The 17,626-nt window shown below is 41.7% G+C and overlaps 3 protein-coding genes and 1 long non-coding RNA gene across 4 annotated transcripts; 2 read left to right on the forward strand and 2 right to left on the reverse strand.

Annotated features, from left to right (window-relative positions):
- Nucleotides 1–3,665: 3,665 nt before the first annotated feature.
- On the reverse strand, nucleotides 3,666–5,946 carry LOC146979447 (uncharacterized). The gene has a single exon (XM_085789268.1). The coding sequence runs from the start codon at nucleotides 5,557–5,559 to the stop codon at nucleotides 3,739–3,741; it is 1,821 nt and encodes a 606-aa protein (XP_085645394.1). The 5' UTR covers nucleotides 5,560–5,946; the 3' UTR covers nucleotides 3,666–3,738.
- A 1,504-nt stretch (nucleotides 5,947–7,450) lies between these two features.
- Nucleotides 7,451–10,801, forward strand: LOC146979448 (uncharacterized). Its single transcript, XM_085789267.1, has 9 exons — nucleotides 7,451–7,689; nucleotides 7,942–8,004; nucleotides 8,125–8,716; nucleotides 8,803–8,879; nucleotides 8,982–9,168; nucleotides 9,279–9,400; nucleotides 9,532–9,760; nucleotides 10,095–10,241; nucleotides 10,467–10,801. The coding sequence occupies exons 1-9, from the start codon at nucleotides 7,510–7,512 to the stop codon at nucleotides 10,721–10,723; spliced, it is 1,854 nt and encodes a 617-aa protein (XP_085645393.1). The 5' UTR covers nucleotides 7,451–7,509; the 3' UTR covers nucleotides 10,724–10,801.
- Nucleotides 10,802–12,278: 1,477 nt separating this feature from the next.
- LOC146979449 (uncharacterized) lies at nucleotides 12,279–13,541 on the reverse strand. Its single transcript, XR_015036872.1, has 4 exons — nucleotides 13,313–13,541; nucleotides 12,747–12,806; nucleotides 12,584–12,646; nucleotides 12,279–12,326 (listed from the first exon to the last, which is right to left on the reverse strand). It is a non-coding gene; the product is annotated as an uncharacterized LOC146979449 (long non-coding RNA).
- A 1,211-nt stretch (nucleotides 13,542–14,752) lies between these two features.
- LOC146979450 (uncharacterized) lies at nucleotides 14,753–16,827 on the forward strand (the record flags this gene model as incomplete). Its single annotated transcript, XM_085788912.1, has 5 exons — nucleotides 14,753–15,038; nucleotides 15,748–15,911; nucleotides 16,038–16,215; nucleotides 16,328–16,545; nucleotides 16,696–16,827. Coding segments are annotated over exons 1-5 (807 nt in total), but the record flags the coding sequence as incomplete, so codon positions are not given.
- Between the last annotated feature and the right edge of the window lie 799 nt (nucleotides 16,828–17,626).

Below are 17,626 nucleotides of genomic sequence, written 5' to 3' on the forward strand. Positions count from 1 at the left end.
GGGCCTGGTTGTCTTGGGAGGGTGACTGGACATGATAAGGCTGCATGGGATACAAAGGTGGCCTAGCAATTTGAGTACGGCCAGCATGCTCTACCTCCTGTGTGTCATAAATAATGTTCATTATGTTTCTCCTGAGCCTCAACTGTAGAGCTCTATCCTTAACATTTCTCAACTCTGAGGCTACTTGTTGGCCAAACAGCTCCTCAGAATCTGCATTAGATCCTGATAGGGTTTGCTGGACCTGCTGAAGCAGGGAAAGTTTGGCCATCTCTATGCTGTGCTCTGCTGATTTTGGTGTAGTTTTGGTCAGTCTGGGTCTTTTGACAGGCTGACTTGTGGACTCCATGACCTGTGAACTGGTTGAGGAGTTTTCCTCTTCCTGCACCACTGAAACCGGACTGGTGGTGTTCGAAGGAGTATGCACATCTGCTTCAATTTCCTGATCCTCCTCCTCCTCCTCATTTGTGCCCGTGTCCTCTGACTCTGTGCCAAGCTGTACAAAACACCACAGAAAGAAGAGAGAAAGTGATTACCCAGATGTGAAGATGTAATCAGTGTTGTTTAGGTCAGATACTAATTTCACACACTGTATTATCACTCCACCTAGACTATGTCGGCAGTAAGTTACATTGAACATTGGCCTGCTCTATTATAGAACAAATGTAACAATTACACATTAATTTTGTGGCATTCATTTGGCTAAAAAACTTTTTTTTTGCTGGGCATTGACTTGAACTTTGACATAATTCCCATCATTTCCATACAAATACACCTTATGTAGTGTGAATTTAAGCTTGGTAATGAACTTACTGAAAGAGTGGACTCTGTTCGTCTATGTACAACATGAGCCCTCAAAAAATCCAAATGTTGTAGGAGCCACGCCTGCTTTGGAGTGAGGGATTTATGGCCACTGCCGCTGGGCTTGGGCTTTAGCAGCTTCCCGTACTGCGTCCGCAAGCTGGCCACGCGGGTTTTCACCTCATTAACTGAAAATGTCAAATTAACACTTAATGACATTTGCTACTGGTAATTATTGCTTGCTATTCAAAGATGACACAATCTGATTGACCAGCTATCTGCCTCTTCATTCATTCCACACTCGCTCAACCACAGCAGTCACACACACAGCAGTCACAACAGTCACACACACAGCAGTCACAGTCACACACACAGCAGTCACAACAGTCACAACAGTCACACACACACACAGCAGTCACAGTCACACACACACAACAGTCACAACAGTCACACACACACACAGCAGTCACAGTCACACACACAACAGTCACAGTCACACACACACACAGCAGTCACAACAGTCACACACACAGCAGTCACAGTCACACACACACAGCAGTCACAACAGTCACACACACACACACACACAGCAGTCACAGTCACACACACACACACAGCAGTCACAACAGTCACAACAGTCACACACAAACAACAGTCACACACACACACAGCAGTCACAACAGTCACAACAGTCACACACACAGCAGTCACAGTCACACACACACACAGCAGTCACAACAGTCACACACACAGCAGACACACACACAGCAGAGACACACACACACACACAGCAGTCACAACAGACACACACACACACACACACACACACACAGCAGTCACAACAGACACACACAGCAGAGACACACACACACACACAGCAGAGACACACACACACACACACACACACACACACACAGCAGACACAACAGACACACACAGCAGAGACACACACACACACACACAGCAGACACACACACACACACACACAGCAGACACACACAACAGTCACACACACAGCAGAGACACACAGCAGTCACAACAGTCACACACACACACACACACACGAAATGACAGCAGCAGGGGCTAAAAACAATAGCTCCTTAATTAGCTAGCATTAGCTAATGTTAACATTAACTTACCAGGCAGCTGCAACTGTGCGGCAATCTCCGTCCAACTTTTTTCCCGGTTGTTCCGGTCGTGATAAGTCTGGGAGGCCACGTCAAAAAGGCTTGGGTGAGCCTGCCACAGTTCCACCAGCTGTGCCTCCATTGCCTGGGTCCAGATCACTCTCTGCGCCGCCATGTTCCTCCGTGTTTTGACGTGACATCAGGGAGTGCGCATGCTCTCTGCGAGAGGATGAGGCAAATCGGGTCGTGGCACTGCTTCTACTGTGCGATACCTTCACGAGGAGCGACCAGGATTTCAAACAAGTTTGATTTTCTTGCGAGCACACGATTTGTGATCGGGAGTTCGTCGTGAGGTTTTAATCTCTCGTCGTTACCCCACGTATACTGCACGAAGCACGACCCACGATTGGGTCGAAATTCGGCCCGATCCAAAAAATAGTCGCACGACTGGAAAATCGGCTCAAAACGAGCCGACAATCGCACAGTGTATGCTGGGCTTTAGAGAGGTAAGATCTTAAGCCTAAGTCTGTCTATCCCATATGGAAAAGATATAGATAAATCTTATAAAATTTGTATCTGCTTTGTCTGAAACTTGTAAGTAAAGTATACAACAGTGATCCTTAGTAAATTTGAACAAAATGAAACTTGTATGATTTGGGTATTTATCAGAACAATATATGACAGTGATGTTGCATACAATATCCTTAGTAGGAAAATGCAATATCAAACCTATATAAGTTGGGCAATCATCAATGAAACTAAACTGTTGCAAATGTTATATAAAATACTTACAAATTTTACTTGTGTTGCCACAAATGTGAGACATTTACATAAACAACATGATTTGACAATGTGATTACAGGGAAATGCATGATTGACTAAAAGCAGCTGCTTTTAGTCAACTGATAATGACAATGGACTTTTTTGTTGTTGCTAATATTGTGTAACATTTTACGAGCAATTATATCCAATAATATTCATTCCATTCTTTTTGTAGAAATATATCTTTTTTAATTTTGCACAAGATCAGCAGATTACATTAGATCAGTACAGTACAGTACAGTACAGGAGTACTTGTTTGGACAAATTTTTTTTTTTTTTCTCCTTTTTTTTTGACTTCCTAAATACACATTTATAGTCAAAAGAGGTGCACGCAAAGAACACCATGAATTATAGATACAAATATACAGATATAGATACAACACGTACTGCTCGTACATTTGATCACAATTTTGTGATGTAGACACTTACAATAACAATAACAACCACTGATAGAGCCACTTTCATCTACTGTAACAAGTTTTATAAGTGCTTAAATAGTAATTATTTTTCATTGAAGGCATAATTATAATTAAAACATGCCTTTGATATCTATAATAGTGGCACTGCAACATCTTACTGTATGCATAGTGGCTGTAACCACATACACACTCCAGCCATGACCACATTATCAAATTAACAGTATCGTAAAACTCAAAGCATTTTTCACTGTACAAAAACAACACTATATTTTCCAGTTTATGACATCTAAACAACTACAGACCTCAGTAGAAACCAAGAAATTAAGTTATCATAGTACCCAAAAAAAGATAAGAGGGATATTAGTTTAAACATAGTTTTTTTTTCTCATCATAGATACAGTATGAACCATATTTAGTAGTTGAATGAGAGGTGGAGCAGAGGTTTGGTGGAGCAGTCACGGTGTGTTTTTGGATTGAAAGCTGGGTTGGGCTGGGTCAAATATTTCATTTTCTGCTAAGGAACCCAAAATCATTAACTCCATCTTCACATTTCGTTGACACTCATTTCATTTTCATTTACAGTAATACGTATTCAGTAACCGACAAACAATTGAGGTGGACTGTGGACACTGTATGTACATACATGGTCTAACTATCAGAGTGGCATTTATGGCTTTGTGGAAGCCTGTGGGAAAGTGGACAGTTGACATGTAGCTCAGTTGAGTTCTGATTAGAGAACCTCTGGCCAACTTCTGCACTGTACAATTGCCATATTTCCCTATGGCATATAAGCATTGATCACCCATGTCAATAAAGTGTGAGACTGTAAAAATACTTCCATCCTTCAAAAGCACAACAGAGTTGTTTCTCTGTTTTGTTTTGCTGTATGTATGACCATGAACAACAACACCATTTACAGCAATTCTCTTGTAGTAACTCACCACAGAGTTTGTGGGAACTTCTCTGACTGTGTGGAGAGCAGCTTGGTCACCAAGAGATATTAATCTCACATTTGGTGGACCAAGGGCAGTCACCTCAGTAAACCTTTTATACTTCTTGGCATGCTTGTTTCCCTGTCTCATTTCATTGCAGAAATCTTTAACTTCTCCTGGTGCATTTGTTAAGAATTGCTTTGCTAAACGGGGGAAAGCACGGGCTAATGCCACTTGTTTGCATATTTGCTGTGGAACAGCTTGACTACTTTTTACTTGTTTCAGGAGGTACCCATTGAAATCTTCAAACATGAAGGCTGAGTGAGCCCACAGAGGACCCCAGTGTACAACGCTTGTGCTTAAATGCAGTAGTGAATGAACATTAAATGTCATGTGCTCTTTCCCATACATGGACTGCACACCTCCAACAAAGTACACTAATGCGTCATGTGCGTGGTTTATCAGCTCAGCATTTAATTCAGACCCCAACAGAATGCTTATGCCCTCTATCAGTAATGCCCAATGAGGGTGATACCTCTGTGGAAGTATGCCTTTCAGAACTGGCAAGCTGTAATACAAAAGCCAGTGCTGCCACTCATGGGCTTTCCAGAATCTCCGTTCTGTTAGAGATCTTGGAACACGAGCAACAATGCTTGGAGGTTTAATAGACAAGAGGTATCTGTCCATGATGACTGTTTGTGTACCAATATACCATGGCTCAGAACTACTTTTAGAATCCATCCATAAATTTGCCATGTATCTGCACACACCAAGCAGCACACAGTGCATGTAGTCAGGGACCATCCCATTGATTAGATCAAACAATGGTATATCTGTAAGAGCAGATGAGCCCTTTATGCCCAATATGGTCTTCCCTTCTCTTTCAGCTATTTGTCCTATTTCTACTGTGGTTTTATGATTTCTGTCACTTGGCTTTTCATCTGGACATGTGTAAACCCTTGTGTTTCCTTTTCCTTTCCTTGTTTGCATCCCAGGGTGAAGGCAGACTCCACAGCCATACTCACCATTAAACTGCTTAAAATTCTGTAGTAATGGCCTTGCTACTGCATCACACACACAGCACAACGTGTGCACTTTTATGCGTCTCAATGACTGATCACTAGGATGCTGCCACTCAAAACCAGCTTGAGAAAGACTGGCACACTCCTCAACAAATGGTTTAAAGAAGCAAGACATATCTGGCTTCTTAGCTCCAAACCACAAAGCACATAAAAGTATATGTTTATCTCTACTCTCAGGTGGTATCTCATTAACACAACATAATATTGGCCAAATACTAAATTTGGAGGACTGAAAAACTGGTACACCATCACAATTGAATGTGAGGGACAGAAAATCCTCCTTACTCTTATTTTTCAAGGTCTGATATAAGGTGCCATCACATATGTCCTTTATTACATGCTTTGTACGGGCATCAGCACAAAAACATAGATCCTGCATATCCTGGTGCTCAAGAATATCTTTCAGCTGATCCTTTAATGGTATGCTAATAAAGAAATGTCCTTCCTGTAAACTGGCTTTCACTGTGGTGAATGAGGAACATGACACACATTTGAGTGTTTCTTCCAGAGATTGTGAAGTACCAATGTACTTAGTACAAACTCCACAGTAATGGTGTCATTCGAATTGTTGTGTAATATCAGCTAATGGTTTCTCCAGAAAATACTTGCTTGTTGGAACTGCACTAGTCCGAGCAGAATGCAATTTGAGCAGTTTCAGCAGGTCTTCCATTAATACACCTGTTGTGTTGTGTCTCAATGCAAAGGAGAGAATTGAGATGATGCTTTGCCCTTCTGTTAGTCCATGGGAGGAGTGGTCATCATCTACCTCTTGAGGGTCCTAAATGATAGAAAAAGAAGCACTGCAATGAAACGGATCAGGTGTCATTTGTTTTACCCATAACCTTGCTTTGGCAGACTGCACTTAGCATGGAAAATAGACAGAAGCTACAACACATGAGAAAGAAATTAGTCCAATGGAAAATTAATCTAATGTAAAAAAAAAAAAAAAAAAAAAAAAAAATGTAATCAACCTCACATGTGAATGCTTAAAGTGAAATTCCGGCGTAAGTGTAAACCATGGTCAAACACACCGTAACACCGAGTTAGACCCCCCCTCGAGAGATCAATTTGCCCGACCGCTACATTCACCAGATCCACCAACTTCAGCAAATACCGCAATATCGCCACACACGGCGCTGTCCGGATCCACTGTCTGACCGCAACCAAAACGCCACCATTTGCCCAAAATAATGCTCAGAACTGCACCAAATGTCATCAATAGTACACACAGGGTCCCAGCACGTAGTATGAGTTGTCAAACATCTGCTAGCTTTGCCTGTTTTCTTTAGCAAGGAGACCAGACACAACTCACCTACTTCTCCTCCGGGAGCCGCTCGTTGTGGAGGAAGCCCTGACGAGTCGATCACCGAGTGCACCGGAGTTCCGCAGCTCAATCAACAATTACCTCATGGAAATACAATCAGAGTTTGTTTTTTTTTTATCTTGCATATCACTTTATATAACTATTATTATCGAGTGCTGGCCACGATATAGGCGCAAATGAGCATTTTTAAATTTACGTTTTTTGCTGTGGGAAATCATCTGTAGAAACGCGAGATTTTACGTGAAGTCACGTTTGTTTACGGTATCTCATGAAGAGTGAGGAGACAGCACGAAGGTGAAGAGAATCTCTCACGACCGAATACACGAGGACAAAATGGTCAATACATGTTATTATCCAGGTTGCGGAAAGAAGCAAAGAAGGTATAACGCAGACTCATTTCACAGATTGCCGTTTAGATACGGCCGGGCTATAGTGAACAGGTGGCTTGTTGTTTTGAACATCGACGTCAACACGCCGACCGAGACGCTAAGGCAGAAGAACTACCGCGTCTGCAGCGCACATTTCAGCAAAGACGACTTTGTGTTGTCTACAAAAGCTAGCGACCCAAAGAACCCATCCAAAACATATCTGAAGAAGAATGCCGTCCCACGAATGGAGCAGCTGGCTACAGCGGAGGTAACATTTTCAATTGTGTTCTGTTCAATTGTGTGTGTGTGTGTGTGTGTGTGTGTGTGTGGGGGTGTGTGTGTGTGTGTGTGTGTGTGGGTGTGTGTGTGTGTGTGTGTGTGGGGGTGTGTGTGTGTGTGTGTGGGGGGGGGGGGGGGGTGTAGGAGAGGGAGGGGGGAGGGCAGGGGGTTCTTGGAATATTGATTAGTCTAAATGGGATTGTACTGATCAAGAGATGAATGTAAAAGTAAAAATAACAGGCCAATACATTAGAATGTGAATGTGCACAAATTTCTTGTAAATATTTGATGGATCATATTCTTGTTGAACACTTACTCCACATTTTAGGCTACCAGTTATGAGTGTTCAGGGCTACAAATGGAAGAGACAGAGTTTGAAGCAGTCGCCCATTCTACCCCACAAAAGAGAAAAGACGAGAGACCGTCCTCGACCATGACATTATCCCTCCAAAGTCCAGAACCTGTGGTCAGGCCACGTACAAGAATGTCACTATCTGGGAGTTATCTGGCACGACCTCCCACGTGGCAACTCTCAACGGTAAGCATTGCATCACAAGTGATTTGCCAGTATGGTTTGAGGAGTTTTTACTTGACACTGTTATTTATAGGAACATTTTTATCAAAGTCTTGTTGAAGTGTCTTGACTTGTGTTATAAGAAAATTCTTATCTATGTTCATCAGTCTTTACCAATGTTATGTGTAGTGACAGATTCTGTGAAGCCGAAGACACATTTCCACATTGTGGCTAATAATACTCATAATAAGTCAATATTATGATTTTAATTCAAAGGAAATTGGTGCTACATCAGCATCCCAGACCACCCCCCATGCTACAGCTGAACATGATGAACTGGTGAGTGCATTACTTTGATATTCCTGTCTCTAATTGTATCAGTAAGTAACATAGTTGAAATCAGAAATAAAACATTGCATTTCTCTCCAAATGAAACATTTGATTCCTGTCACGTTATAGGAAAATGTAGAGGACTCTTTGCATGAAATGAGCACAAGCTTCAGTGAAATGGAATTGGAGGATCCAGCTGATGACAGCTTCAAGCCACTGAGTAGAAGCTCCACATCAAGCTCCAGCTCCACATCAAGCCTTGGGACAGTGAGTGGATGGGCAGAGAGGAAGTGGTTGGTGGATGAAACCAAACTCCTGGAGCTTTTCAAACTCTGCTTCCATTGTGGAAGAGCAATAGAAGAAAAGAAAACAAGTAGACATGGTTCCAAAATCAAGATCCAGTGGACATGCCTGCAAGGACACACTGGGCAATGGGAGTCCTGCCCAGACCAGAGAAAGATGGGCAGAAATAACATTCTCACCTGTGCTGCTATCCTCTTTACTGGAGCCACGTACACTGACATCGCAGACTGGGCCACACTTATAAATCTCCAAATCCCTCGAAAAACCCAGTACTATGCCATACAGTCTAAATACCTCATTCCAGTTATCGAACATGCATACAGGAGTCAGCAGGACAAAATCATTGAGCGGGTCAAACAAGTCAGTGCTTCAGGACAAAAAGTTTCCTTGGGCGGTGATGCAAGATGTGATAGCCCAGGTAAGCATGGTTATTACTTTTACATTGGCAGAGTTTTAAACATATACATTACAGCAAAACTTAGTTTGTGTCTTGCTCTGTTTCAGGCTTCAGCGCCAAATATTCCACATACTCCTTTCAGGATGATGCCTCCAAGGAGATTATGCATTTTGAGTTAGTTCAGGTAAATCAGCACACATCTTATGAAATTAATTGCCATAACACAGGCAGCTGTTTTGCTTGGGAACATTAGTGCATTTTCAACTAATAAAATGTTATTCAACAGGTCACAGAAGCTTCCAGCTCAGTTGCAATGGAGGTCATGGGATTTGAAAGAGGCCTGAATCACCTTCTGTACATGGGTGTGGATGTGGATGTCATGACCACCGATAGAGCTCCATCTATCAGAAAAATTATGAGGGAGAACTATGGTAGAATACGTCATGAGTTTGACCCATGGCATGTCAACAAGGGTAAGTGTCCCTGCTACACAAGTAACACAAAGTTTCACACTTTAAACACACTTTTGTATTTTTGCAAATGGCAATCAGCTATTTTTTCATATCTTTCATTTATTATGCAGGTTTAAAAAAAAAAATTGTTGCTATTGCAAAGAAGAGGGGCAATGAGGAACTTCTGCCATGGATCAAATCAATCAGTAACCACCTGTATTGGGCCTGCAGCTCCAGTCATGGAGACAGAGAGGTAATAATGAACTTACACTGTCATTTTGTCATTTCTGCCAAAGCCAAAATAAAAACGACCCGGCAAGTGCTGTGTGAAATTCTGTTACTGAAACATATACTATTGTTTTGTTTCTTTTTCCTTCTAATCAGGAATGTGTGCGTCGGTGGACATCTCTAGTCCACCACATTTGTGGTGTTCATCGATGGGAGGAGTCAGGTGTTGAATACAAATGTTTTCATGCACCAATGTCAGAGGATGAACAACTCAGGAAAAAATGGATGCATGCTGACTCCTCTGCCTACATTGCCCTGAGAAGTGTCATCCTGGACAGTAACCTCCTGCGTGACTTGCGTCAGATGGCTCTCTTCAAGCACACTGGTATGCATTTACAATCATTTTCTACTGACTTATTGTGAAAACAAACACCACTCATCCATAGACAGGATTCTTCTGTGAGGTGCTGGAGCTGAACTTAGACACTCGACAAACAAAATCAGCAGTCGCACACTCAGCTCTGTGCATATCTCATGTTATTTGCAAGCTTACAGTCCGAAAGCTTGCAAATACATTGAGATATGCTCAGAGTTGAGTGTGCGATTGTTGATTTTGTATTCTTATGCTACAATTAAAATAAGATCCCACAGATGCAAGAAAATCTACAGGAATGTTCTAATGTACCACTTCAATAATTAAAAAAAATACACCTCCACAGGATCTCTTGAAGTTTTCCATTCAATGATGTTGAAATACACATTGAAGAGACTTCACTTCTCCTATGACGTTATGCGTGCCCGGACAGAACTGGCAGTGATGGACTACAACGCAAATGTTGGCAGGCCACAGGCCACATCAAAAGAAGGTAAAGACAAACAGTTATGCATACAAACTGTGTCAACATTACATCTGAGAACATACACATAAATGTGTCTAAAACGTCTAAATGTCTAAAACGTGATGAATTACTAAATCTGGAGTATTGTGAAATCATTGTAATACCAGCAGCATATCAGTAACAGAACACACCTTTGTACTTTGACGGGATATTTGACTAATGATTATTATTATGGTATATTGTCTGTTGTAGGACAAGGCCGCTACTCATGTGCTTATTCAAAGGCCACCCGTCAGTGGGTGGCTAGACCCATCTATGAGAAGACATCACAGGAGTTCCGTTCAGAGCTCATGAACAGTGCTCTGGAGATGAGGGATGAGCACAGTATCGCCGCCTGGCCCCGCCCTGCACCTCATCAAAAGAGACTTCTACAAAACATTGCCCCAGTTCCAAGGCCTGATAAAGCTGACTTGGTCTCACACTTGATATCAAGATTTAAACCACTGTAAAATTTGTGGATAGTGTTGACAATAAAGCACTCAGCGACTCAGCATTCATGTACAACAAAAAAATTGTATTTACATAATTCACATGTTTACAGGAATGTAAATAAAGAGCTGACAATATGTTCACAATATTTGAGTCATTTCCTCTGCCTCCTGAAAGCCGTGATAATCTCCAGTCAGGGATGGATACTTGGCTCTGATTGCAGTGACCACACAACTAGGCAGCACCCTCCTTTGTTTCCGGCCCAGTCGCTCTCCCTTCAAACCCCACTCCAGGACGATCCGGTAGGCCACCAGCCTGCACTGACTGCAGGGAGAGGGGACGTGGGGGGAGGGAAAGTGGGGGGAAGAGAAGGGTTGTTAGTCAAGAAGGTTCAGTAAGTATGTGAATGGTTATACACAGGTAACTTACATAGCTCATAGTGAATGTTAGTCAATCTCAACCATGCAATCATGATTTAAAAAAATGTGGTCTACTTACTCTGTGGATAACTGGCCGTTTGGCCCCTCTGGAGTTGGCCGTTTTTTCCAATTTATCTTGGGTACATGGAAGAATGTCTCCACTACGGCGGGGTGGACGAGCGGTTGAAATTCTTCCATGACCGTTATGCAGCGTGTATCTGTGTCCACCACAGCATCCAGGCACTGCCGAAACACATCTGACTCCTGGCAGCATAAACATTCATTTTCAGTGGCCATAGGCTGGCAGTGCCCACACCCACACCACCAAATCCCAGAACACCGAGACTCCTCAGGCTGCACCGGCAGTTCTCCCTCCGCTGCATTTTTCTTCCTCATTTCCATCACCTCTTCTTCGGTGAATTCTGGCTCAAACTGATAGGGTTGGCCATCGAATTGAAACCACTCATCAGTGTTCTCCGACTCTGTAAGGTCATCCATGTTTTCGGTTGTCTGCTACTGCTACATGAATGTTTACATCAGTCAAAGCAATCCCGGGTTTGACGTCACGTAAAATCTCGCGTTTCTACAGATGATTTCCCACAGCAAAAAACGTAAATTTAAAAATGCTCATTTGCGCCTATATCGTGGCCAGCACTCGATAATAATAGTTATAAAGTGATATGCAAGATAAAAAAAAACAAACTCTGATTGTATTTCCATGAGGTAATTGTTGATTGAGCTGCGGAACTCCGGTGCACTCGGTGATCGACTCGTCAGGGCTTCCTCCACAACGAGCGGCTCCCGGAGGAGAAGTAGGTGAGTTGTGTCTGGTCTCCTTGCTAAAGAAAACAGGCAAAGCTAGCAGATGTTTGACAACTCGTACTACGTGCTGGGACCCTGTGTGTACTATTGATGACATTTGGTGCAGTTCTGAGCATTATTTTGGGCAAATGGTGGCGTTTTGGTTGCGGTCAGACAGTGGATCCGGACAGCGCCGTGTGTGGCGATATTGCGGTATTTGCTGAAGTTGGTGGATCTCGTGAATGTAGCGGTCGGGCAAATTGATCTCTCGAGGGGGGGTCTAACTCGGTGTTACGGTGTGTTTGACCATGGTTTACACTTACGCCGGAATTTCACTTTAAGTTTTGTCTCACCTGCACCATTGTGAAAGATTCTGCTGTCTGTTCTTGTCTTTGGCTTCCATCTTCATTGTTTTCCTGAGAAAGACAGTAATGAACAACTCATTAAAGTGAAAGAGAGGGATAGCAGTGGAGCAGATTATATGACACTGTAGTTTTGTCACCTGTGGCACAGTGAGAGGTTCTGCTCTCTCTTCTTCTCTCTGGCCATCATCTTCATCACTTTCCTAAGAATGACACAAAGAAACAACAGAGATAATAATTGTAATTTTACTGTAAGAGTAAGCAACAGAGGTAGAGTGGTCTAATGAAGTTTTGTCACCTGTGGCACAGTGAGAGGTTCTTCTCTCTCCTCTTCTCTCTGGCCATCATCTTCATCACTTTCCTAAGAATGACACAATGAAACAACAGACATAATAATTGTAATTTGACTGTAAGAGTAAGCAACAGAGGTAGAATGGTCTAATATTGTAGTTTTGTCTCACCCGTGGCACTGTGAAAGGTTCTGCTCCAAGCTCATCTCTTTGGGTGGCATCTTCACTTTCCTGAGAGGAACACAAGTCCATAATTTATTGTATAAATAAAAGAATTAGAGATGGGACTGAACCGATTTAACAGTGACCTAATTCATGGAATGGATATTGAACCAATGACACCGAGGCACTATGGGCGACTGAAGAGAAGCCAAGATCATGTGAAGACATCTGTGAACTGTACATCTCTCTCTACTACACTGTGATGTAGCAGTGTAGAGGAGACTTGGTGCGCAAAGAACAACATAAGAATATGCAGATTTTAAAATCCAGGAGGAAAAAGGTTACATAAATTAATATGTAATCATACACATAACACCAACAACAACAGTAAAGTTGATGTTAATAACAATATTATTCAAGATAAAAAAGACTGCTAATGTCAGAATCAGATCTGAGCCGAAACACGTGCATTGGTGCTTCTCTAAAAAGAATGATGGAGGGACATAGAGGATGGCAGTAGTTTGACTGTGTGAGAGAGGGGGGGTTGTATAATAATTCTGTGTTTTTTTCCTCACCTGTTGTGGTACTGTGAGAGGTCCTGGTCTCTGCTCTTCTCTCTGGGTATTATCTTCACCACCTTCCTTAAAATGGTAACAAGAACTTGTTTGAGACAGATTTTCACGCAGCTCCCAGTACAGTTTTTCTCCCTTATATTGTTGACTAATTGTTTTTGAACTTCACAGTAACATAGTGTTTTGATTATAAGTTAAAAACAGTTCATTTTCTTCTTCTAGTAAACATTTTACATTTACTCAAGTAAAACTTTGGATAATTTGTACAGCAGAAATATTATCAAGCGATTTCCAGCAATAAATGCACAGTATACAACATTTATGTGGCAAACATAATGGATTATGTTACATATAGCCTAACACTATAACCTACCACTGTAATTTGTGCCCATCAAAACATAACTGATTATCCATACTGTACAAAGTTAATTCATGCTTTTGTAATCAAATTAACACTTAGCTCACATTTGGTAACGTTACACACAACCTTGACTTGGGATTCAATTATTATAGTGCTGTGGGCAGCTCACTTTACATTAGCTGTTAAAACAAAGAGGACAAGAAATAAATATTGCACTTAACATGTTGCGTCGTGTCCTTCCCGCTGTCACTCAAAGCTCTGTTGATTTTCCTAGTGAAACAACGGACAGTAACGACAGTAACTAGTAACGATAACTGTAACGTTAACATCACTTGTGAGCTGCAGGGAGCGCGCATACCTTTTTTTCCATCTCGACATAGTCCGTGTAGGAACGTTTCTCCGTAGCCAGTCTTTTTCTGTTGTGTCAGGTGTCACGACTTTTCTTTTCGGCATGTTTGTAACGTTAACATTACAGGAGGAGCCGGTGGTTCACAGTCTCTGTTCACAGTCTGTTTACCACGCTATGGAAAGCCAAGGCAATGCCCGCAAAAAAGCAAAGCCCGCTACAAACCACCACTCAGGAAGTTAAAAGGTTGTTTTTAGTCTTGAGAGCGTTGATTTGCTAGGAGTAGGTGAAATATGAGGATACGCCAATCAAAGGCAGCGTAGGGCGGGTCATCATGCCCATCATGCCCAATGCCCATCATGCCTGGCAGCGATCGCGAGACCTTGGCAACACGGTCACGCGAGGGGTGGTTCATTTTGAACAGGGCGGCGGCGGCGGCGGCGGCGGTGGGGGCAGGCCTCGGTTCGGCTGACGGTTGATGTTTTCTGCATATCGTCGTCCATTCGGATGCAATGGAGACAACTGAACCTCCCGTTAGTGGTAAGTAAAATAACGTATTTGAAAGAGTTCGCGTACATCGGTTTTTTCGGTTTATGTAGCATTGCTAAAATTGATAGTTAGCTTGATGCTAAAGGGTAACACACATTTTAAAAAGTGAGAAATGTGGTTGTTCTCAGTTTTTTTTTTTTTTTTGAACAGATAGCCTGTAAAAAAAAAATAGAAATAAGAAAAAATGTACGTATATTGGTCATATTATTCGGCTTAGAAATAATAGATTTCTTTTTTTTTTTTCACTTAAGAACACAAGGACAGGAAATTTGCAGTGGAGCAGTGGAGTGAAGGGGAAGATTCTGGGAAGCTCAGTGAAGTAAAGACTGACAATATACACGGGTATGATGATTCCAAGATGGACCAACATGGGGATCCCATTTCCACCTACTCAGCCTTCATCGAATGGCGCCATGGGAAGAAACAGCGTGGAGGGTGGCCCCACTACCGGGCCACTGTTATTTTTGTCAGTGGTAAGTTGCTATGGTTCAAAGTGAAGATTGTCCTTTCTACATAACTTGAAAATAGGTGACTAAAGTTACACAAAAGTTTTTACCTGTCTGAATGTGTGTGCTTAACTTACTTTCCTTGCCAGGTGGGTAAATGCTTTCCAACAAATGTTTTACAGGATACATGATGATTAATTACAGTATTATTGGTGGGAAAGTCAGTAATGAGCCCTATAAGCCAACTCTTGATTTAAAATGTTACGCATATTATTTACAACAGTTTTGTCACCATTTTATCATGTGTAAATTACTGCTCTACAAAATGCCTATCTACACAACTTCCCTCCTCTCTAAGTGAATGCCTGAACATCACTATGACATAGCAATCTCATGATGTTAATGTCTATAGCAGTGGTTCCTACTTAAGTACCCCTAACCTGACACAAACTGGAACACAAAACCCTGTCTGATGGTTTTTTTAAAAAAAATGTATAGCTGTTTAGTACATAAAGTTTATTAAACATTAACCAAAGTTTCATATGGATTTGAAATACATGTAGTAAAATATTAATTATTAGTATTTTTTGCAAAGCCCACTGAACCACAGCTCTACACAACACATACTATGATACTGACATTGTCATAACATAACATGGTGATACAAAAACTGCTCTTGAGTCTTAAACAGTTTGTTATTAAATCTGTTTGTATTCTTTCTTCTTTTGTTCTCTAGCTACTCGCTATGAGGCAACCCGTAAACTTAATGCACTACTGAAGGAAAATGAACCTGCAGAGCTGACCAAGAGGGTACCAGTCCGCCCTCAAAAGTATCAGGATGATTCAGATGTCTCAGATCCAGATGAGACTCAGATTCTGACTCAGCTATTGCAAGTCAAGGTGTTATCTATTTGCTTTAAACTATTTTGAGGTTACCATATTTTTTCGGTTGTATCATGTAAATAGAATGATCTTTTTCTCTCTCTCCCTCTCTCTCTCTTTCTCTTTCTCCCTCTGTATACCCAGAAGTCAAAGGCTCTCACAAGGAAAGACCCTGCAGAGGAATTCCTTGCAATGTACAGCGATTCACCACCTTCAGTCATTCATCGTGGTAAAAATCTGACAAAGACAGTGGCTGAATTAAAGCGGGAGATCCAAGATCTGAAAGAAGAGAATGCTACTTTGAGGGAGTTGGTTGTCCAAGGTATCACTTCTTATCACTTATTTAACAGTTAGACAACCAAAACACTTTAGCCATACTTTATATTGTCCTAAAGAATGATGTACCGTTTTTGTTTGTCATCCTCTGTGTATAGATGTGCCTGAACTCCTAAAGACCATGAAGAATGTCATTGGTTTGGCTGAAACTCCGAAGAGATCCAGTTTGGAGCTGACCACACCACCCCTGCCCCCCCAAGATTCTCCACCGTCCAGGCCCGGTTCATCATCTGCAGATTCACTGCTGTCCCTCCCCACATCTTCAGCATCCAGCTCCACATCAGAGACTGTTACAAGGGGCTGCCAGTCGTCCAAGGTAATTAATTTTTAAAGAATAAATGAATCTACTGCCTCTCAGATGTACATGTATGGGAGATCTAATTTTTGTTTTAAAGTGTTAAGTCTCTAGGGGTGAGCACATTATATTTAAACCTTAAATACTCACAATGTCTCCTTGTTTAAACAGGTGGAGATCCATCCTGGGACTGGAGTCATGGTAGAGAAACTGGCGTGGGCCTATGCAGTTAATGCAAATTCGGCTACAGTATTTGTGAGGCATCTGCTCATAGCAGTTTTCCCAATGGAGATACTGCTGGTGAGCAATCTTCGAGGGGGGAAACGAGGCAGAGGAGATGCGTCTACCTCTGGACAAAACTAAACTGGATGCCATCTACAGTAAGTTTTCAACCTTTTATGGTTGCTTTTTTTTTTTTTTTTACCGATTTCATACACCATACCAGCATTCTACAGTGTGAGACTTTAGTGTCAGTTGTGTTAAATTCTATGAGACACATGGAGAGCATACAATATATACCCAAGATTTCTACATTGTATAAGTGGTAATGAAACAATGCCTTTGCCAAATGGAAGAACCTAATTCATAGAATACTGTCTGATCTTCCCTTGCTTATATACTGTATTATACACAGGTGTAATATTGGTCTACTCATGACATGCTATTGTAGGCTACCTTGTTCTCTCCTGTTTTAAGTGCCTCTTTTTTGTCCAACAGCAAATAAACAAATGAATACATTTAGGAAAATAAGTATATTTTAGTCTGAAGTATAATCTTGCCTTTGATAGAGGCATCTCTTCATCAAAGGTTATACATTGTGATGCATTTCCTTTAAGTTAACTTCTCTATGCATCTCCAATACAGTGCAATAAAGCTAGCATCATTAGACATTATATTATGTAATGATGTTTTTTGGGGGGATTACTTTCAGATTAATAATTGTACTGTCATTCTTTTCCATTTTCCCCTATTGTGTTCATAGGTGCAACGCTTGAGAGGTGGCCTGGGACCCAGCCCTCCAGCATTGGCAGCACAATCAATGCCAAGATCACAGAGCTCCGTGCCAAAAGTAAAATTGTTTCTGTCACAACAACCCCTTAAA

The sequence above is a fragment of the Trachurus japonicus genome, chromosome 10, assembly GCF_045865225.1.
Source record: "Trachurus japonicus isolate A0001 chromosome 10, Traja_1.0".
Lineage (NCBI taxonomy): Eukaryota > Metazoa > Chordata > Actinopteri > Carangiformes > Carangidae > Trachurus > Trachurus japonicus.